At 40.0% G+C, this 21,823-nt stretch overlaps 1 protein-coding gene across 2 annotated transcripts in view; it reads left to right on the top strand.

The window, feature by feature from the left end:
• The window catches only part of SYNJ2 (synaptojanin 2), a 66,268-nt gene that overhangs the window by 32,318 nt on the left and 12,127 nt on the right, over positions 1-21,823 (top strand). For both annotated transcript variants that reach the window (XM_009095294.4, XM_050972918.1), the window contains 14 exons: positions 1,000-1,096; positions 4,167-4,339; positions 4,749-4,830; positions 5,060-5,209; positions 5,307-5,472; positions 7,270-7,461; positions 9,557-9,641; positions 10,879-11,019; positions 13,988-14,180; positions 15,846-16,004; positions 16,222-16,378; positions 18,146-18,263; positions 20,089-20,307; positions 21,536-21,614. In XM_009095294.4, coding sequence (XP_009093542.3) covers positions 1,000-1,096; positions 4,167-4,339; positions 4,749-4,830; positions 5,060-5,209; positions 5,307-5,472; positions 7,270-7,461; positions 9,557-9,641; positions 10,879-11,019; positions 13,988-14,180; positions 15,846-16,004; positions 16,222-16,378; positions 18,146-18,263; positions 20,089-20,307; positions 21,536-21,614 — 2,011 coding nt within the window. The remainder of the gene's footprint in view (positions 1-999; positions 1,097-4,166; positions 4,340-4,748; positions 4,831-5,059; positions 5,210-5,306; positions 5,473-7,269; positions 7,462-9,556; positions 9,642-10,878; positions 11,020-13,987; positions 14,181-15,845; positions 16,005-16,221; positions 16,379-18,145; positions 18,264-20,088; positions 20,308-21,535; positions 21,615-21,823) is intronic.

Raw genomic sequence — 21,823 nt, 5'->3', positions numbered from 1 at the left:
GTAATGCCAGAAGATGCATGCTTGCTGGTTTTCACTCACTTTGCCATTACACGCTATTTTGCAGCATGTAATAACTTCTCATTTTTGTGAGTTTATTTTTCTTGTCTATTTCTAACCAGCTTCCTCTGAAGTACTACTACAGTGTTGTCTGTACATGATGGAAATCAACTTTAAGATCTGATTATGTCTTGATGAGCCAACACAGCTTCTGCAGACCATGCATTCCAACTTGAGAAATATATTTTGAGGGGAGAATGGGTGTTTCGGCATCTGGCTAAAAGCTCTTGAGAATCCCTAAATGTCAGGCTTTGAGATTTTAGCGACATAGACCCAAAATTCCAGCCCACTTTATACTTGTCCTATTTTGAGCTTTTCCTGCAGAATCTGAGCCAAACAACTTGGCTAAAAGGACCTTTGTTCTGATCCAGTGCAGCAGTTCTTATGATTAGTCATACTCCTGCTTGATTTGAGTTCAGAGTGAATGTCTCCATGTTGCAGTAGCTCAGAGATGTTTGAACCCTGTCACCTGTGACGTGTGTTTGGACTTCTCTGGCCTTGGCAGTGGAGTTATAGGCCCCACTGCTGCTGCTGACTCCTAGTAGTCTCAGCTCTGCAAGACGCCAGACAATTCCTTTTGAAGTGTAATACATTTTCCTCTCTTCTTGTCTTTCTGTGTAGTTCCTAGGATAGCAGCCAAGAGGTAGGAGCAGGAAGTGCAATGTCAAAGCTAACAGTGACATAAAAGATTTGGGACCTATTTCCTAAGACACTTCTTTCTTTAATTTCAGTACAGAATATTGTATCAATTCATTGCATACTTTCACCATTTTTACTTTAATAATGGATTGCAAGGAAACTGAGAAAGATGTCTGTAGATGGTATGGCTAAGACTTTCTGCTGGATGAAACAACCAGTGATCTCTACTTTGTATTTTGAAAATGGCAGTTGGCAACATAACTTAGTTTTGTTTAGTACCTATTATGGTTGCTTTTGCTGTAGGCATATGATGCTTCTGAAAGAGCAGTATGGAAAACAAGTGATCGTTAACCTATTGGGAAGCAGAGGAGGAGAGGAGGTGCTCAACAGAGCTTTTAAGGTAAAAGCAATGATTTTCATTTTAACCGCTGATTTCCCTTGAGCCTCCATGTTCTGTTTTCCTTCTAGCCCAGGAGGTGATAAACAGTATTTCTAAAGAAATTATGTTAACTCTTTACCACATGTTGCATACTGAGAATAGTGCTTCTTGGTTTCATGGCTTAGTTTCCAGCACGACCTTTCTGCTTACTTCTTCATACATTTGTGTACATTCCCTTAACCAAACTTAAAAAGAAATTGCCTGAATACTCCTAAGGATAGTTCACATTTGCAAAAGTGAATCATAGCCAGCTTTGACATTGCATGCAGCCACCTGTGCAAAACTATATCCCAGTCTCCTGGGATTGCTGGAGCTGCCTGGGGGCTGGGTGAACCTCGATCACTGAGCCCAGTGATTTAGCATCACTGAGCTGTCTTGCTCTGATTGTAATGGGAAATAGCTATCTGGCACTGATTGTGTTGGGAGTTGGCTGCCTGAGCACCAGATGACAGTTTGGTATACAGAGAGAGATTTTCCTGGCCTCTAAGTGTCCCCAGGCACAACTAATACCTGAAAGCAAGGATGTCAGGGTTGTAAAACTAAAGCTATGCTGCTTTCTAGTGTGGTATTCTTTTTAAAACTGGTGTGAATTTAAAGCCCCAGATTAGCACTGAGTGGGATTTGCAGCAGTGCAATAGCTGCCTGAATCTGGCTGGGAGTTGATGGAAGTCTGCCTCCTTAAGTGTTTGTTTCTTTAGCAAACTGACATAGATACTTCAGAAGTTATGTTCCTAAAACTGATAGGATGATTTAAGTACACACCTGTAGTAAGTGCCATGTATATATCATTGGTAGAGAATGATACCAGCAGTTCTGAGCTGAAACATTTCTTATGTGAAACTAAGCAAAATAAAAATTGTGGTTAAAGAGTAGTGCCTGGTTTCTTTCCCTCTCTGTTGCAATAGGGAATTTAGAGGGAGTGTCAAGTTTGTTGATAGTTTTTCTGTGTGACCATTTCCTCCTCCTGCAAAACAGCTGGAAAGGACTATTTACTTCCCCAGCAAAAAATTATGAAGTGAAGGTCTCCCCTTGTACAGAATGTGGCCAAAGAAAGTGATTAATGGCTAAAACTTGCAAGGCAGTGAGGAAGGCACAGGAGTGGAGTCTGGTCCTGGTTTCTGTTTTCAGCTTCTAACTGAATTTCTGCATGATATGGCTAAGACTCTGTGATCTTTTGGTTTCCCTCTCTTCAAAATAGTTTGCTTGTTTGTTTTACAAACCCCACTGAAATTTAAAGGTAAAAGATAACAAACTCTGAAATGCTGAAATAACTTATGTGGATAAAAAATGACATTTGTTGATAATTTGATACTGTTATTTTCTCAAACTCTCACATTCTTGAAGATCATGTTCTAGCCAATATCATGCAACCAGACATTAAGTCAGAGACTGGGCATCTCTAGAATAAAGACCTTGCATTTGTTAATTTAATTTAAATAAATTTTAAATTGTTTTATCTAAATTGTTGCTTTTTTGCCTATTTTAGAAATAAATAAACTCTGAGAATACCCTGTGAGCTCAAAGAATTTAGTCTGACATAACTGAAAAGAAATAAATATTTTATTTTAGAAATAAATAAACTCTGAGAATACCCTGTGAGCTCAAAGAATTTAGTCTGACATAACTGAAAACCAGTTTTGTATTAATTCAGAATGACTCCTTGGTCATTTCTTTACCTTTGTATTTTAAGAAATGGATGTTAAGAAAGAATTTAGAGTTAATTTGACTTTGATGATTTTAAAGGGCTTGAATTAAAAATTAAGGAATTCATAGGAGTGTGATTAAGGTTGCAAGCTTGTCTCCTGTCATTAGTTTCTCCATCTTTTTTTTTTTTTTGCTTTTATTACTTTCTCTTCACTCTTCCTTCAACCTTAGTAATTCTTATCAGCTTTGGTTCAAATTTTTCTTGTAATTGCTGTTGCTGGGCTCTCTTGATCAGAATGCCAGTTACCATTAATTTACCATTTATTATGCATTACCTGAATCAGACCAGACCAAAAATCAATACTGTTCCCAGGAAATGCTGTTCCTCCCACAAGCATTCCCTGTAACAGATGTAATTATGTTTACAGTAAAAGCAAGACTGTAGTGTAGAGTTGCAAATACTCTGACAATAATTTACACTGCAGCAGTGGGTAAATGCCATCCTCAAGTGCATTACTAGTGCCAGCATCTGTCAGGGCAGATTGGGGTGTCAACAGTAACAGTCTAATGAAATACATTTTACAGGTCTCTTTCCAAGCACTGCCTTTAAATTTCTTTCTGCAGGAAAGGCTTAATGACTTACTCAGTACAATTATGCTGGTGTAACTGCTACGTGTACACTTTTAATGTAATATCAGGTTTGTTTTGTCCAGTGTGTGTCACAATGTAAGTGGAGAAAATCATCCATCTCTTGGTGTGCAGGAGGGAAGAGAATAGACAAAGGCTTGCATAGTTTGAGTTAATGTAATGGTTCTCTCTGCCTTTCTTGTGGAGAACAGGATGTATTACTGTTGCAGATACCTTAATGATGTGGATGTACTGTTGCAGATACCTTAATGAAATTTGTGGTGATTACGGAAATGCATGTGAGGTCATTGAAATTGGAGATGAAATACTGAGGCTATTTGTGCCTCTTCTTTCACTTCTGCAGTTTACCACAAACACTTTATAGTACGTTTCCTGGGGTGTAATTGCTTACTTACTTCTTCCCCCTGAGCCTGCCTAAAGCATTGCTAGTGCTGTCCTCATGCACAGAGGTAGCAGCAGCCCATTGCTGAAGGGCTGCCACCAGCCAAGGCACAATTCTAGTGTATACTTTGCAGTTACAGTTTTCCTGCAGGAAAATTGGGTTCTAACAATCAGGTTTACTTCTGTGAAGAAAACAAACAGGGAACTTCAGTTGTCTTTTTAATGTCTGGCCTTTCAAAATTCCCTATGAACTATGTGATTAACAGTCAAGACTTATTAATGATAAAAGTGTGCTGGTATCAATCCTTATATGTGGCTTGAGCAGGGTTTGTTTTCCTTCATTCTCTTATCTAAACAGAAACTGCTATGGGCCTCTTCCCATGCGGAAGACAGTCCCATGATAAACTTTGACTACCACCAATTTGCAAAAGGTGGGAAAGCTGAGAAATTGGAAAATTTGCTGAGGCCTCAGCTGAAGTTGCACTGGGAAGACTTTGGAATCTTCACAAAGGGCGAGCATGTAAGTCCACGGTGAGTGTCTCTGCCCCTCTGTCCCAGTGTAGCCGGGCACTGCTTGTCCTGGCCTTCCCAGGTTTCTTGCTGTGTTTGGACCATGACCATAAATTGACCGTCTTGAAATCAAATTTTAAGACAAAGTGTAGTCTTGGTGCTAAATCAATGATTTGGCTTAATTGCGTCTCCATGGTTTCAAATCTGCAAATTCACTAGTGCGTGGATTTGCTAATATGGTGTTGCAGATGTAATCAAGTAATTAGATGTGTTAATGGAATATATTGTGCACAGTGTGCTTGCACTGTCAAAACGTGGGTGGGTGTATTCAGGCTGAACGTTTGATGATCTTGTTCAATCAACTCATGATTAGATGTTATTTTAAAATATACCATTTTCTCCTCCCTCCTCTTGTGTTTGGTTACCAAAGCCTGCAGACAGGTACTTTTCGAATGAATTGTTTGGACTGCCTGGATCGTTCTAATAGTGTACAGTCCTTCGTTGCACAGGAGGTGAGTTTGTCAGAGGACCTTCCATGGGATACTTGTAGTACATACATTGGCTGTTCCATGGGAAAGACAGGAAAGAGGCTGTAAGTCTCAATTACGCAGGTCAGTCTTGCTGCTCAATGATACAGAATGGTGCTGGCTGGAATACTGAGGATAAAAAGCAAATACATGTTTGAAAACAATGTTGGTTTCTTTTTTGTGTTTTTTTTTTCTCCTTCTGCACCTAATCTAGATACTGTTTGCTCAATTAGAGAGCCTTGATTTGAACTCTAAACCTATAATTGAGCGCTTTGTGGAATCCTACAAGGAGATGTGGACTCTCAATGGTCAAAATCTGAGCAGAGTATTTAGTGGCAGTCGTGCCCTTGAGGGGAAGAACAAGGTAAAGAAAAATGGCAAAACTCTTAATTTACAAGTAAAGAAAGATGTCCTCTTTATGCTTCAGTGTCAGTTGTATTCGTAATTCCTGTCTGCTGTAGGTTGGGAAGCTCAAGGATGGTGCCCGCTCTGTGTCTCGTACCATCCAGTCAAATTTCTTTGATACAGTGAAGCAGGAAGCCATCGAGTTGCTGCTCATGGGTGACTTCTACCATGAGGAATATGCAGACAAAGGCAAGATGCTCATGGACCAGACTGCACTGCTGGGTAAAGCCAGTCTAAACGCTCCCTTTTGCTTTTGCATCTGCTTGTAGCTGTCAGATATAAGCAATTGTGCCCTCAATCAATATATAAGCTGCTGTTGCACAGATCTGTTTTTTAAAGCACTACTTTCAAGTGACCATAGCACAACTCTTACACTTATTTCTCATATTTTGTTTTAACTTTCGAGTATATTTTTCTGCTCTTTAATGGTGATAATCTCTGACAGTTTAGAGTTGGACCAGAGGGAAGTATTTTAGGGCTATATTCCTAGTCTGTCCTGAGTTTGTCTTGAGGAAGTCTCTTGAGCTCAGCCTTTTTATCTCCTTCGGTGTGTCCTTGCAGTTTGCACATGCTTTTAGCCATTTGCATCTTTAAAGGCACATCTCTGTTATTTTAGTTCGTTTCCTGCTTTATTCCAGGCTCCAATAGTCCACAGCATAAACACATTTGTTTGCACCCATCTAGAATAAACTCAGCTCTCTCTGAGAAGATATTTACATGCAAAATATAAAATAATTTCACCCACAATGAGTGGTCAGTTTACTCCAGAGAACCATTCAGCACCACTTCAGTCTTGGGCTTGTTCACTGATGTTGACCACAAGGAAAATATAGATTACTTCTCTATGCCTGACTGCAAGTTGGGTAGTTAACAATTAACTCTGCTTCATTTGTTTAGACAGCAAAAGCACATTGCTAATTTTCTATAGTTGTCAAAATAAGTGAATATAGCAGTGGTTTTTTTTGAAGAGTTTGCCCAGCTAGAGAGGCACGGCAGTGGTAGATTTCTACTGATGTGAGACTGTGCTGCTCTCCATCTTTTCTTCCACATTCTAAACTTCTAAGGGCTTCAGTTTAAGTTGCAACTTCTGACATGCTTGATTGCTTGTCCTGGTTTCAGGAATAGAGTTCATTGGCTTCCTCGTGTGTGGTATGATGTTGAGACTAATGAATGAGCGAGTGCTTGTGTGTTGTACTTGGTTGCCAGCTGGATTTAAACCACAGCAGGCTGGTAACACACACTGAGAGTTTTAGTTGTTGCTATATAGTGTTTCTACTAAGTCAAGGACTTTCCACTTCTCCTGCTCTCCCATTCAGAAGGCTGGAGGGCTACAAGAAGCTGGGAGGGGATGCAGCCAGGACAGTTGACTCCAAAGGCCAGAGGAATATTCCATACTAAATGATGCCATTCTTGTTATATAAATTGGGACGGGGGAAAGCTGACTGAGGGCTGCTGCTTTGGAACTGGCTGGGCACTGTGCCACACTGGTGTTGTATATTCTAATTCTATTATCTTCCCCCCCCTCCTTTTCTGTCCCATTAAACTGCCTTTATCTCAATCCATGAGTTTTCTCACTTTTACTCTTGCAATTCTCTCCTGCATTTTGCTGCAGGGGCAGGGAGTGAGCTGGGATAAGTACTACTAGGCACTGGTTGCCCAGTGGGGTTAAACTATGACAGTGCTGTAGACTAAACTGAAAAGATTATGGGAGATAAACGAATTTTTTTGCTTATTACTTGAAGAAGTACAGAAAAATGTAAGCTGAAAGTGGGTGACCAGCCATTCCCAAGCTTTCAAAGGGTGCCTGGTTTCTGGAAGAAAAATTGCTGACATCAACCCCAGTTATCTTGTAGCTACTGCCATTGCCATAGGAGTTATTCCCTATCTTTTGTATTGTTGCTGCTAGGGTAATGTTATTATTTCAGAGTGACTTTGCTGCTGCAGTTGTGGATGGTTTCTGTTCTTTTATAGCACATTCTTCTTTTAAACACCATCTTTCTCTCTCCCCTCTTCTGTCAGTAACTCCAAGTATTTTGAAGGCCATGTCAGAGCGTCAGTTTGAATTCACGAGCTCCAAGCGTGTTCGTGTTGCCACAGGGACCTGGAATGTGAATGGGGGAAAGCAGTTTCGAAGCAACATCCTTGGTACCAGTGAGCTGACAGACTGGCTGCTGGATTCTCCCAAGCTCTCAGGAGTTTCAGAATTTCAAGGTAAGACTTCATAGTCAAAATGTGTAAGCAGTATTTGCTGGCATCTCTAGAGACAGTGAGTCAGGACACAGGATTTGACTAGCCTTTCAAAGGCAGTATATTTTGGAGGGCATTTTCTGTCAGTTCTTAGGGGTGTATTTAGCTTCTCCATGCTTTTGCTGCCGCCCTGCAGAAGTGGAATAGTGTGTAAAGAGCTCCTGACAGTCAGAGGTCTTTGAACACTTTGAAACAGTCCATGTGACTGTTTCAAACTTTCAGCAGGTCAGAATTCAGAGCTCTCTTTCATGCCATCCTGAGATGCATCTGCCTATTCTGCACCCTGTATGTCATTTTCTTCTTCCATATCTCTGTTCTTTGTTATTTATCATATGCAGGAGCTACATGCTTAGGTGCCATCAGAGCATCTTGGTCTCTTATCTGGAGCTAAACATATCTATGCAATCTGGACTATGAGCTTGTCTGGAAATGTTACTGTCAAAGCCTTCAAACAAAAAGATTTACTTTGTTGAAGGCAATATTTCCTTTCTTTAGCATTATAGAGAACTCTTATGCTTGTGGCTTGATGAAATTGGCTGCTGAATTTCTTATTTATGGAACAAGGTTAGGTATTGCAATTGGTTTACAGATTTTTTTTTTATTAAGGTAAATGAAAAGGGAACATTCTGTCATTTAAAAATTGAGTGGTTGCAAAACCCATGCTTTTGTTGTTACAGTGGAACATTTAGTTTCCTGCAGGCATCATGAGCATAGTCTTGTACCTAACCTTGTAGCTCAGGAATACATTCCTCAGATCCTTGGCTCCTTTATACAAGTTGTCTCATTTGAAGCCTTAGTTCCTGAGTGGCGTGCTCAGATTTCTGAGCAGCCTAGGTAAGTGATTAGTCCAGTCTAGTCTATGTCAGAAACACTTCAGATGTGTTAGCACATGACTGTGCCCATAATACTAGAATTTGTTTAGAGCCTGTCATGTGTTAGCCTTGCCAGACCATCCCCTGAGAGAAGCAGAGGAGCAGGGCTACATGGAGCAGGCAGCTCTGACATGGCAGGTCTGAGCGGCGTCTGGAAGAGAGCTGAGTTATGTGAATGGGCAGGGCTAGGGTGCGACCATGGAAATGTCTAAATCCATGTTAATGTCAGTGCAGTGCCTACACAAATGGGCAAGTGTTCAAAGACAGATGTCCAAAATTATTAATGGGAAATACATGTGACAGTGCCTGTCTGGTTAAGCTAGTAAAGGAGGCTAGCTGTCATGCTAGTTTCACCCTTGTGTCTGCACAGAGTTGCTGCATATGCTGCTTTTTGTTTGTGATTTCTGAGTCAGATTTGATTTAGGTTCCTATGTTTGTGTATATTTAGATCTTCATGTTGAATTAAGTTACAGTCACTGGGGTCATATGGCACTTTAAAAAAATGTAAAACTCTTTAGGCAATGGACAGACCTAATGGGTCAACAGATTTGCTTCAGTCTATTTTATGACAGTATCTAATCTTTGATGTTTCCTCACAGTAATATGCACAGAGCCAGGGAAAAAGGGATAGGGGTCATTGTGCTCTAGGGTGATCTAACCTTAAATACAAGTGATCTAAGAAGGACTTGGAAGAAAGAAGGCAAGAAGAAACTTCAGAAGTGTCCTTAAACTAGATAAATTTTCTAAAAGCATTGAGTTGGAGGTGACATACTGGAGTTTAGACAATTAAGTTCAGTTACACAAGAATCTGTGTGAGAAAGGAAGAGCACACTGGGTAAAATGACAAGTGGGTAGGAGATGGTGAGTAGTGAGGTGTTGTGGCTTTAGTGATGAGTGGGGTGCAGGAGAGAGGGCTTAACACTGCTACAGTATAATGTTCTGTTCTGAACTGCTTCCTGCAAGAGAGATGGAGACCAACTGGTGGGAGAAAAGCAGGAAAAAAAATCAGAGGAACTGCAGGGGATGTTTTATGAGATTAGATTAAAGGAGCTATGAATATGTATTGCTTGGCAGGGGATACACAAGATAGAACTACAGGAAGGATCTCTGACAGAAATTAGAATACAAATCATTAGAAGAAACAACAAAATTGTAATTCTGGCATGACTTTTCCTTCCTGCCAACAGATGATGATAACTGCCCTCCTGACATATTTGCAGTGGGATTTGAAGAGATGGTTGAATTAAGTGCAGGGAACATTGTGAATGCCAGGTACGTAAAAAAAGCCACTAAACAAACAAAACCAACAAAACCCCCTAATCAACCAACCTAGAAACCAAACAAACAAAAAAAACCCCTTGCAACTATAAAAAAACCAGCCCAATCAAACAAACAAAACCCCAACAAACAGAACATAATCTTCCCCAAAGGAACTGGCCATGTTCATTTTTATGGTCACTGGGCTCACTTCGTTCCAAGTCTGTTGTTTGCAACCAGAACTGGAAATATGTTTCCCATTAAAAAGTGTCACTGGGATGATGTTGAAAGGGCTCAGTTTCCTAAGTCTTTTAAGTCTTCATGTTGTCAGAGAAGAATTCTGATGGTTGAGGTTGATCTAACACTTGTTCTTAAAGCCCTGTCTGATGTTGGAAAAATGTGCTCAATGACTACAAACCTAATTGCCATTCATGTGGGAATTCAAAAATTGTCTAAAAATGTCTCTGTGGCTAATTATATTTGTGAAAACTGTGGCTAGAGAACAAGTTAACTGCGAAGCCTAAGGCTGGGAGATCAGCGTGTGCAGTAGGCCAATGTGTTTACTGGTCCTTGTGAACCTGAATGGAGTTGGAACCCTGAAGATTATGTTTCCAATGCTGATTCATTAGGCTGGCCATTTAGTTGTCTCTTTTGGGAATGACAAGTTGCATCAGTGTCTTAGCGTGGCTGCTGGGCTGGTGGTATATCTGCATGGATATGTTGACTTTGAAGAAAAGAAAAAGCTAGATCCACTGACGTGAAGGAATACACAACTGTTCACAAACCTTTGCTAGGAACAGCCAACAGCTGTGAGTAGCCAGTCACCTTCCAGTCACAAAATCCTGAGAAGATCTCTCCACTGTGAGCATAGGAAAACTTACAAGTCATGAGATTGATTTGGAAATTTGTTTTTATGGTTATGATTGCTGTAATCAGCTTCCAGTTAACCCCAGTGAATGGGTGTATCCTATGTCATGTGAGTGTGGATGTTTCTAAGTGTATTAGACAAAATCCCTCATGCATCCAGAAGCAGAATAACTGTATTTGTGTGCTGTGCCTGGGCTCACTGACCCTGCTAACTCTAGGCTGGCTTACAAGGAGGTGTTATCGGTCTCTGCCATGCATTCTACAGCACTTTGAGTTCTACAGCCTAATGGGTTGTCTGTAAACCTAAGGCACAGTTAGTCTGTTCATTTTATTGACTGTGTGTGGTTTGTTTTGATTCCATTAAATGATTTTATGTTTGTTCCAGTACAACGAATAGAAAAATGTGGGGAGAGCAACTTCAAAAAGCTATTTCCAGGACTCATCGCTACATTCAGCTGACATCAGCACAGCTTGTTGGTGTTTGTCTTTTCATCTTTGTACGACCATATCATGTCCCCTTCATCAGGTAAAAAAAAAGCCAAACCAAAAAAAACCAAAAAAAACCAAACAAACCAAAAAAAAAATCACCCAAAAACCCCAGCAAACCAAACAAAAACAAAAAAACCCTCCTCAAAATAAAAATAACCTAACAACAACAACAAACCCCAAACCAACCAACTAAAAAAAAAAAGCCCCAAAATCCACCCTGTGTCTTTAGTGACATCTGGTGTTGGAGTGTGGCCAGAGAACATGGAGGGGGATTGCTCATCCTTGTGGGAGTCATGCAAACCTGGATTCTGGTCTCTGCTCAGCATAGAGAAGAGGCATGCTTCCAGACAGCAACAGGATGGAGTCCCAATCCCTGGGTAGCACAAAGGCCAGGCAGCCTCAGTGTCTTCCTCCAGGTAGCTGAAAAGCCAGGCATGCTCCAGGTGGGCAGTCAGGGTGGAGCACCTTGTTTCGGTGCTGTCTTCCTGGGAAAGGAATGACCTGGGCCAGTAAGTCCAAGAGTGGTTGATGCACTGAATGAAGACAGGTGCCTGCCTCTGCCTGAAGGGCAGGTTTTACTTCTAGCCCTGCCCATACTGTTTCCTTATGGAAGCAGACCTGAAAAGAATGGGGGAAAGAGACCTAATTTTGGCCCTTGACATTTTATAGAATTGAGAGGTAAGAGAACCTATGAAGTGTTTGTCTTTCCCAGATGTCATGAGAGCCAGAACTGGATGCCCAGTCAGGAGGGTGCAGAGCTATATATCCTCTGCTTACTAGCTCAGCTGTCCCTGGAGAGTGATCACACTCCTCCTAGAAAATTACCAACCCATGGGGATACTTGCATTAAAATGCCTTTGCTGTGGGCAAGATTCCTTTGCTAAGTGTAAAAGAATTATGCAGGCTAAATGTAAGTGGTTAGGAAGTGAATAATTAGCCAAAACTATCTTTGGGCATCTGTCTGACCTTAATGATCCTAGATCCAAACACTCCTTTCTATCCCCATATTAGGGCACTGATTGGCCACTGCATTTTGTGATTAAAATATCAAAAGCTGCCTCTTTCATCCCTGTGATCTCATATCTACTGAAAACCTCAGAAAAGAGCTTGTGCAACATCAGATGCTGTAGGCCAGGCACAGCAATACAGGGCAGGTAACTGATGGTCTTGCATTGCTGCTTTCCAGTAATCTTTCTTCAAAATTATTTTAAAGGGGTTTTTTTTTGTTTTTGTTTTTGTTTTGTTTTTTTTTTTTTTTTTTTTTTGCTGCTATGAAGCGGTCTGGAGGAGAAGTGTTTCTCTCAGTTTGTGACTTTTCTCCTGGCTTACAAAAAATTTGAGTAATCCAGTAGGAAATTCATGGTTTAAATGGAAATCAGAAGCAGAACAGCACAGCAGTTCTGTTACAGTTGTCAGACTGCTGGAAATTGGATGTAGCCCTTTGCAACTCAAGAGAAAAAGGGAAGTTGATTTTAGTGACCAAGTTTCATTATTTAATGCAAATATGCTGCTATGTGCCATGTGAGCATAATCAAATCTAACCCCTGTATGCTTGCATATTTTTCCCATGTCTAGAAAAGGAAAGGAAAAATGTTTAGAAGTGCAAAAAAAAAAAGCTTCTGTGCTTACAGAGATTGAAGAGATTTAGACAGAAGATAGAGAATAGAGAAATAATGAGACAAGATTAACTACAAGCAGCTGAATTTACAGTGGGTTATCTCAGCACAACCTTTGCCATGACCAAAAATCAGTTGAATACCAGTCAGGAGATGGGTAGGCAGACAGCAGGAAGGGAGAACTTTAGAGTGAAAAGACTGAACACCATGCTTCTGTAGGAGTGCTTAAAACCCATTGTTTCATAGAAAACTTTGATGTTCCTCCTTTGCCTCCCTGAGGGTGTCTTCTGGTGGTGTCCTACTGTCAGGAAAAGACAGGAAATTAAAGATAGAGAAAAAAGGTACAAAAGATGGGGGAGGAAGAGAGAAGAAAAGAGAGGGGGTGGGGAAAGGAGACCTGTAACATCTTGCATCATTTACATCACAAATTTCTGAGAATAATTCAAATAAGATTTAGCAGTTTACTGCAGGTCCCTTTTTAACATCAATAATATTCTTGTCAGATCTGCTTGATGTTTTCTCTGGAAAGTAAAATTTTCTGACTGGGAAAAACATGCTGGGGTTGGCTGAAACAATGATTTCATCATTTACTTATCTAATCAGACAGCCATGCTTTGTTCTTGGAGTAGCCTGGCTATTTGGGAGAAATTACCCTGAGATGAGAGCAGGTGGTCTGCTTTATCAAGTTATCTTTCTGTAGTGAAGTGTGTGCTAATCATCACATTGAAATACTAAGTGATTAGCAACATGGAGACCTTAAGCAATTTGTCATCAGTACAGAACTCATTTGAGAAGTTACATATAAATAGTTGTATCCAATAATCTCTGATTTTATCACATCTGATTTAATGAAGTATGGGTTATGATCTGCTGCTCTTTAATTAAATGGAAAATCCATCATGAATTGTGAAGTTGGGTTTCAACACATATGAACAATAAATTGTTAACTGTCTGAAAAGCAGATTCCCATATGTTCAAAAGTAAAAGGAAGCATAGTAGTAAATTTAGTTATTGTCAATAACTTAAGGATCATGGGAGAGAGAAACTTGAAAAGTATATTCTGTAGAAATTCCCAGTATTTCAGAAATTAGGTCTCGCTGGTCTGTTTGGAAGGGACAAGAAAAGTAGAAAAATATTTTCAAACAGTTTTATTTCTGTAGTATTGTATTAAACTTAATTTGAAACATAAGTACATGAACATCAAGATATTAAAAGATGTGCCTAAAACCCTAAAACCAGCAAGCTTTCTAGAGGGGAGAAGACATGGCATTGTAAACTGGCTTTTCCCTTTATGTTGCAGTCAAAGTTAATTGAATGTTTGTCCCTGAAGCCTTTTACTCTGTTCCCTTTCTATTTTTTTTTTTTTTTTTTTTTTTTTTTGTAATGCAGGGATGTAGCAATAGACACTGTGAAGACAGGAATGGGAGGAAAAGCTGGGAATAAAGGGGCAGTGAGCATCCGTTTTCAGTTCTATAGTACCAGTTTCTGCTTTATATGCAGTCACCTCACTGCTGGGCAGACTCAGGTGAAAGAGAGGAATGAAGATTATAAAGAAATCACACAGAAACTCAGCTTCCCAATGGTAAGTGTAGATGTATGTGTGCTAAAAATTTTGGAGATAAAGGTGGTATCCTTACATCATGAAAGCTGGTCTCAGGCTGCCTTTGACAGGTCATCAAAGAAAGCATCTCAGTACCATGAAAGAAAATGTTAAAGAAAATGTTGGCAAATAAATAAATAGGGAAGCATGTTTCACAGAAGACTAGGTGCTACCCAGTGTAGCACTTGCTTTACAGAAGTACTAATCCTTTCAAAAAACAGAGTTGCTCCAGTGCTTAAAAAGTCCTTGGCCTTGTACAGTTAAGCTCTAGATGACTGATGTTGGAACTGGAGAGCGTGATATTGATAGCTCTTGCTGGCTCTAGTAAGTGAGAATTCCTGAAAGACCATCCATGCCATTCAGTGCAGCAGTGCCTTGGCTGCTTCTGGTCGGGTGTGATGGATCAGTTCTTGGGCACTGACGTGGTACCCTCTGTTCTCTTCCTTTCATCCTCGTGAATGTGTCACTCTCAAGGAACTGCTGGCTTCTTTCAGAGCATGGCAAGTAGGCACCACTGGTCTGCATGAAAAACTTTTCCCCTAAATTGTGTCAAAGCAATCACCCTAGTGTTTTAATTCCAACTTGTCCCCTCTGGACAGTCCATAATCCATGGGATTTGGTGGCAGGGCTCCTCTGCTTCCCTTAGTGTTGATTGCTTTAATTTCCACGATATCTTCTTTCTTGGGCCTCTCTGGAAAGGCCTCAGCCAGGAAGGGATTGGTTGAGTTTGTGTATTCTGGTTAGTCAGCAAAAAATGGCATTTAGGTTGCAAAGCATAAAATTTTACCTTCCCGTTGTTTGTAAGGTTTAGAGGCTTGGCACGTGCAGCATATCAATCAGTTGGTTTATGTAGGAGCTAATACTGACAGACTGGACGTCCTGCAAAGAAGAGCTGTTCCAAATGGCCATAAAGTTGTGCTTATGGTAGTTTTTCTTTCTAATACCTCGTTAACTATTTGATGTCCTTTACACTTTAAACAGCTAAAGGTACCTTGTGTGTATAAAGCATATAAAGAGTGCCCTCTAGTGCTGTGACAGCCACAGTCTGGAACGTTTCCCTTATGAATCTCTGGTGCTTAGAGACTTATAGCTGTACTGGGAAGGAAGGAAAAAAAAAAAAAGACTGGTTAGAGGATAGGGTGCTAAATTTAGAACTAGAGTGAATTTTCATTGACGTTTTATTTAAATACCTTTACAAAACTGTGACGGGCACATAAGATTGAATTTGGAGGTTGTTCTTACTCAGGAGCTTGTTGCTAAATTTGCCTTGGTACCAGAAGCACATTTTGTGTTATATTTAGAATATGCAAATATATGCATGTGAAATGTGTTAGGGAAACAAACATATTTTGAATATTCATGACAGACAAATTGTGAATATAAAGCTAGGATCCAGCTTAGACATACCTTCAGGAAAGAGGGGTCAGAGTCTGACATTCTTGTTTACAAAATTCAACTCAGTGGGATGCCAAAGCCAGTGAAGGAGCCATTCTATTTTAGCATAGAATTAATTTTGACAAATAAATAGTGACAAGTAGGTCCAGTATTTAGTAATTCAGAGAGACTGAGTGCTAAATTTCAGTGCATTTTAAAGGTGTTTTCATGAATGTGATCTAACATTAACAGTATTCTGTACCTCAAAACTAGGGGCAGAACATGTTCTCCCATGACTATGTCTTCTGGTGTGGTGATTTTAACTATCGCATTGATCTAACGTATGAAGAAGTCTTTTACTTTCTCAAACGTCAAGACTGGAAGACACTTTTGGAATTTGATCAACTACAGCAGCAAAAATCCAGTGGAAAAGTAAGGCAGTGTGTCTCATTTTCTTGAATAGCTGCATGTTGGCCGGGTCTTTCTTGTTCCTTGAGAGAGTGAAGAGGTTGCACTTTCAGACTCTTTTTTGTAGCACATGAATGCAGCAATTGGTTTAAAAATCAGAGCATTGTTTGCAAGGAAGTTGATATGTCACAGTGGCACCTTCCTCATCTGTAACTTAAAGAGATGTTCTTTATTTAATTAGATTTTTAAAGACTTCCATGAAGGGACTATTAATTTTGGACCAACATATAAATATGACGTTGGCTCGGAGGCTTATGATACAAGTGATAAGTGCAGAACCCCAGCATGGACTGACAGAGTGCTTTGGTGGAGAAAGAAACTGCCCTTTGAAAAAACAGGTGCGTAGAATCCTTCTTTAGCTGAAAGTTGGTTTAGAATTCACCTAGAACCCACTTAAGGGGTTTTAATCTACTGAATGGTGCTTTACTCGAGCAGATGTTCTTTCAGCTTCACTGGATTACGTGTCAGAGATAGAGAAGGCCCTTTCTTCTTGTGTGTGAGCAAAGGCTTTATGCTACAGGTGCTGGGAGCTCACTAAGAAACTGAAAACAGCCCAGCTGTAGTAGTACAGAAATAATACTGTTGTTTTTCAACAGAATCATTAGTCCACATAAAGTTTCTGTGTTACAATGGCTAGATAGTTAAAACTGCATTTCTCAGTAGATGTAGAAACAGTTTTCTGTAATTTCTTCTGTACTGGTAATTCTTAGGAATATTTCTGCTAGTTTATAGAATTGGGAGAGGTTTCATTAATTAGTGCTTATAAAGTACTTTGAATTCATGAGTGGCCAACACAACAGAAAGGCCGATTGAACTGGTTATTCAAAAGTTGCAGTTAAGAAATAAAAAGTATTTCTTTGCATATCAAGAGATAGTTCTCATAATCATTCTCTCAGTCTGCAGGATTATCTATCCCCCAGTGTTTCTAAAATTTAAATAAATTCATATTAGAAGTGTAATTGCTGGACAATTAATTTGGTCTGTGCCTGCAGATGTGGTTTTTCACATGCCTGGAAATTTCTGCTTAGAATCTAAGTCATACCATGACTATGTAAAGTGTAAAAACTACAAAGCAAAACTAGGGCAATGAGAGAGTGCATGTCATCATGATGCAGATATTCACTCTAATCTAAGGAATGAAAAACAAAGTAAAATGAGGAGCTTAAACCGTTGATAGAGATGCAGTCCAGGAAAGAAAAGCTTTCTGAGAAGTAACAAGGAAGTTACAAGTGCCCTCTTGTGTAGGTCTCCCACAGCTGGCTCACATGGGTCCATAACTGACTGGTACATTCCCAGCCCTGCAAAGCTTTCTTAGTTTGCTGCCAGAGTCCCTCTCCTTTACTGCTGGTGGCGAGGCTCTTCTGCCTCTCAGCTCTTATTGAGTTACGTCTTGGTGTTGTTGTAGGCTAAATGATTGCTTGTTTTACCAGAGGAAAGTGTGGCCCCAGTGTGAGTGATTAGGAAGAAATACCATATTCCATATTAACTCATTTTCAATTTCACAGGAAAGAGGGACAGAGTTATCCATTAATTCAAGCAGTGACCCAAAAACTTCCTTGTTACTAACAATAGAATACCTCACTCTAAACTCATGTCTAGAGCACTTTCTGTCACCTTAAGTGTTGCAATGGAATTATTTGGAGGTTGGATTTTCGTGGGTTTGGTTTCTCCTATCTCTTGTGTATTATTTCTCTAATCTCTGTCTAATACTCAGATTTACAAAATAATTTCCAAGTGCAGTGTCTGGTTTTATGCTCAGTGTTGAGGTAGGAGATAAAATACTAATATGACACTATCAACCCCTGTTGTACAGGGGGTACAGATAATTAATTGGGTGACATTCTGGTCAACAATTTTGCACATGTCTTACTCTGCTGATCAGCTGTCTCAGTTTCACTCTCAGTCCTTTCTCTTTTTTTTCTTTCTAGTCCCTAATTTGTAAGTCTTGTAGGATACAAGCTCTTCTTAGAATGATATATACACAAGAACTAAAAAACTCCACCACCCACTAGCAGGGTCTATAGAGAGCTTCCTAACAAAATAGTGTTTAACTGCTAGTAAAACTAGATTTGAGTGAGTTTTAAATTATGTTTTGTGCTGCATAGCTGGAGAGATCAATCTTCTGGACAGTGATCTGAGTGCTGATACTAAAGTCAGGCACACTTGGACCCCTGGAGCCTTGATGTACTATGGGAGAGCAGAGCTGCAAGCATCTGACCACAGGTAACTAAACAATCAGAGAGAGTTTAAAATGTGCCAGGTTAAAATGTGCCATGCTGAATTACATCTTCAGAGCAAGGGACTAAGTCTGATTAAAACAGGAATTATACCTTTATTCCATGTTCAGTACCTGCTTGATGGGTCTTTTCCTCTCATGGTGAATTTTATACCAGAGTGGCCAGTATCTAAAGTCATGTATTTATTTTTCCTGCACAGTGATTGCAGCAAGGGTTGGAAAAGTTGCAGCAAGAAGTACAGAAAACAGAGCTTTCTGTTGCTTGGTTTTGAAAGGCTCTGATAGCTAAGGAAGCTGCTCTGATGGATTTCCACTCAACTTGCTGCGGGAAGGAGGAGGTTGGGACTGTGTGGCCTGAAGAGGTGTAAGCCAGGCCACACAGGGACAAGTTTGGCCTCTTCACAGTACTCAAGTGCGGGGCTTCTGTGCCTCCTTTAAAAATGGAAATGGGAAAAGGTAGAAAATCAAAGGCCAGCGTTTCTGGTTGGTCTATATAATTGACTTCTCTTTAGGGATATGAATGACCTATATTTGATAAAATTGCTCTCTGCTTCACTTCTGAGAAACAAATTCTGAGATAAATACACTTTGAAAGGTCCCTTATATTCAGAATACTTGTCTCACCCCTTGCATGCTTTGTGGAAATGCTACAATATTGCTTCTCCTAGCAACGCTCAATGACCCCCCAGTAGCTGTCTGTGTGCTTCTGGTGGTGCTCTTGCATGCCAGGACTGTTCTGTATTCCTCTAGCAGTGAAGGAACATGCCTTTTGCAATCAATTTCTTTGTGTCAAGGCTCTGACATTGCTGTGTTCTGCAAAGCACAGCAGAGCTACTGCTCTCATTATGTGGGACCCTGAGGATGCGATCTGTGAAACATGACTGTTATACATGGTTTTCTATTTCAGCAAACTTGACTCCAAAAGTTGCTTTTTAATTACAGTCAGCAGCTTTGCTTTCCCAAGGTTTGTGCTAGAAAAAGGGCATAGCTGTATCTTTGTGACATATGGAAATGCATTATCATTCGCAATGCCAATGGAAATAGTTAATGCTTCCTATACATTTTTTCCCTCTGTTATCCCTTTCTAGCCCTGCTGTTGTTGCTTTCATATGTTCTGGTAATGTGTATTCAAGAGCCAGGACAATTGCAAGTAGAAGGCAGCAATTTTGACACAGCTGTAAGAGCAGCTGTCCCAGTCACTGGTCTGTGTGTATGTGCAGGTGAAAATCTGAGAATGTGGATTGCACCCACTGAGATGAGTTCTACTCTTTCAGACAGCTCTCTCAATTTTATTCAGACCTAACACACAGAGAAGTAATTTGTAAGAAATGGCTCAAGAAGCAAGTTTGCAGTGTTGGCTGCTTTAGTGTAATGAATTGGCACATATTTGCTGCATGACAACATTATACATCTAGAATACCTTGTCCTTAGTTTTTGGAAGAAGATATGTGGCCTTGTCTAACAGAAAATAATATATTTCCATATATATTAATAATATAATATATATTAATAACATAATATATTTAGATGTTTGGGGCCACAGCTGTTTGATAATGAGTGAAGTATCCTGAAATTTTGGTCTGTAGGTTGCCATAAGTGCTTCATAAAATTGTTATTTCAATTAACTTATGATGTGTCTTCAATTACATTCAGCTAATGAAGGTCTTGGAAATATACTTAATAGTGCTCAGAACATGATGCTGACCACTGCAGAAAAAATGAAGCTTACTTGTCCTCCTTCTTTATATAGATTTTAATTTTATATAAGCAGTTCTTATTTTTAAATAGGTATTTTTCCTTTGTTTTGTGTAGGCCAGTGTTAGCTATTGTAGAAGTGGAAGTTCAGGAAGTTAATGAAGCTGCCCGTGACAGTGTTTTCCGAGAAGTGTCATCTTTCCAGGGACCACTGGATGCCACAGTAGTGGTGAATCTGCTATCACCAACACCTGAAGAGAAAAATGAATTTCCTGAAGACTTGCGTACAGAGCTTATGCAGATGTTTGAGGATTATGGCACTGTTGTTCTGGTCAGGTGAGTTTGGGATGTGGAATGGCATGGCATCTATTAAAAACCACAGACTGTCCTGACAGAGTTAACTTTGTATTGGAAAATTAAGTATGTAGAATTCCTTTACTGCACTTTCAATTCTTCGTTAGAAATTGAATGCAAGTGTTTTGAATATCTTACACCTCTCAACAACCTTTTAAAGAAGTAATCCAACAGCTCTCTTGTCTGACTGGAAGAGAATTTTATTCACTACAATGCCATAAAGCAGAGACTTTGATGTAAATCATCATCTTTATATGCAGGCCTCACTTCCAAGCATTGCTGCTTCTGGTGGATCCTCGGGCCCTGCTTCACCTCCTCTGGGGGTCTGCTCTCTTCCACCACTCTTTCAGACTTGGCAGGAATTCCTGGCTGGCTCTCCTTCCTGTTGGGGGTCATTTTGCTTGTTTGTTAACAGTACAGCTTCTCACAGAGCTATCACCCACTGGGTTTGAGAGGGAGAGTGTGATACCTTCTGGCAGAGCAGCTTAATTTCATTCTGATTGATTCTCTACAGGGCTCCAGCACAGCTGTGAGACTTCTGTTTTGAGAAATACAGGCAAAAGACCTAACAATGACCTCTGGGAAACACTGCCAAAAACTTGTTCATGTTTATTTGATTCATTTGTTAGTGGAGAAAGCTGATGACCTGTTCTTGTGTAGATGTATGAAGTACCAATATAAGCTGAGGGTTCAAAAGCAGCTGTGCAGGAAAAGCAGCACCACCTTGCTTGTAAAGAAAAGGAGCAAGAAAAGAACATGTTTTGGTGGAATGTTCTTGGTTTATTTTGGTTTTAATTGCTTTAGATCTTGATGGAACACTACTCTGGGAATATCACCTGTCATCTGAGGTGAAGGGATATGCAGAACCATGGAAGTTAGTCCAGAGGGGGTGTAGATATTGGACTGGGTATCCTTTCAACAGTTACTGAGATGTTTGTCCTGCTATTCCAGGGGTGATCGAAAAAAGGGCAGGGTGCTGGGGTCACACAAGGGAGGATTGGAGAGAAAAGGAGCCCAGCTGGGATTAATAGATCAGCTGCTCCTCCTCGATAAATAGAATTGTGAAGGAAATTACAACTAAAACCAAATGCATAGCACTGCATAAGTATGCTGAATATAGATCTTTGTGGTGGTTTTCTATCATGCTAGCCTTTAAAGGATTTTATTCAATGGTGAAATAAAATTGTTTTTCTCTGCCTTTTTTCACTAGGATCTGTGGAGGTCAAATGCTGGTGACATTTGCAGACAGCAAGTCTGCTCTTCGTGTTATGGATATAGATGGTGCCAAAGTAAGACTTTCTCAAACATATAATAATAACTTCATAACAAATTTCTCAAAAGTGGTTGCTTAGAGTGAGGTACTTGAGTTTCTACCTAAATCAAGTAGCATTGTTTCAAAGGGAGTTAGTGCTCATGAAGTCCTTTACTTTCATATCTGCTGAGGCTGCTAATGCAGTACTTTAGTTTCAGGATGCCATGAGGTGACTTTTCATGGACC

The sequence above is a fragment of the Serinus canaria genome, chromosome 3, assembly GCF_022539315.1.
Source record: "Serinus canaria isolate serCan28SL12 chromosome 3, serCan2020, whole genome shotgun sequence".
Taxonomy (NCBI): Eukaryota; Metazoa; Chordata; class Aves; order Passeriformes; family Fringillidae; genus Serinus; species Serinus canaria.
The sequence above is the reverse complement of the archived record's forward strand: the minus strand, read 5'-3'. Positions and strand labels throughout refer to the sequence as shown.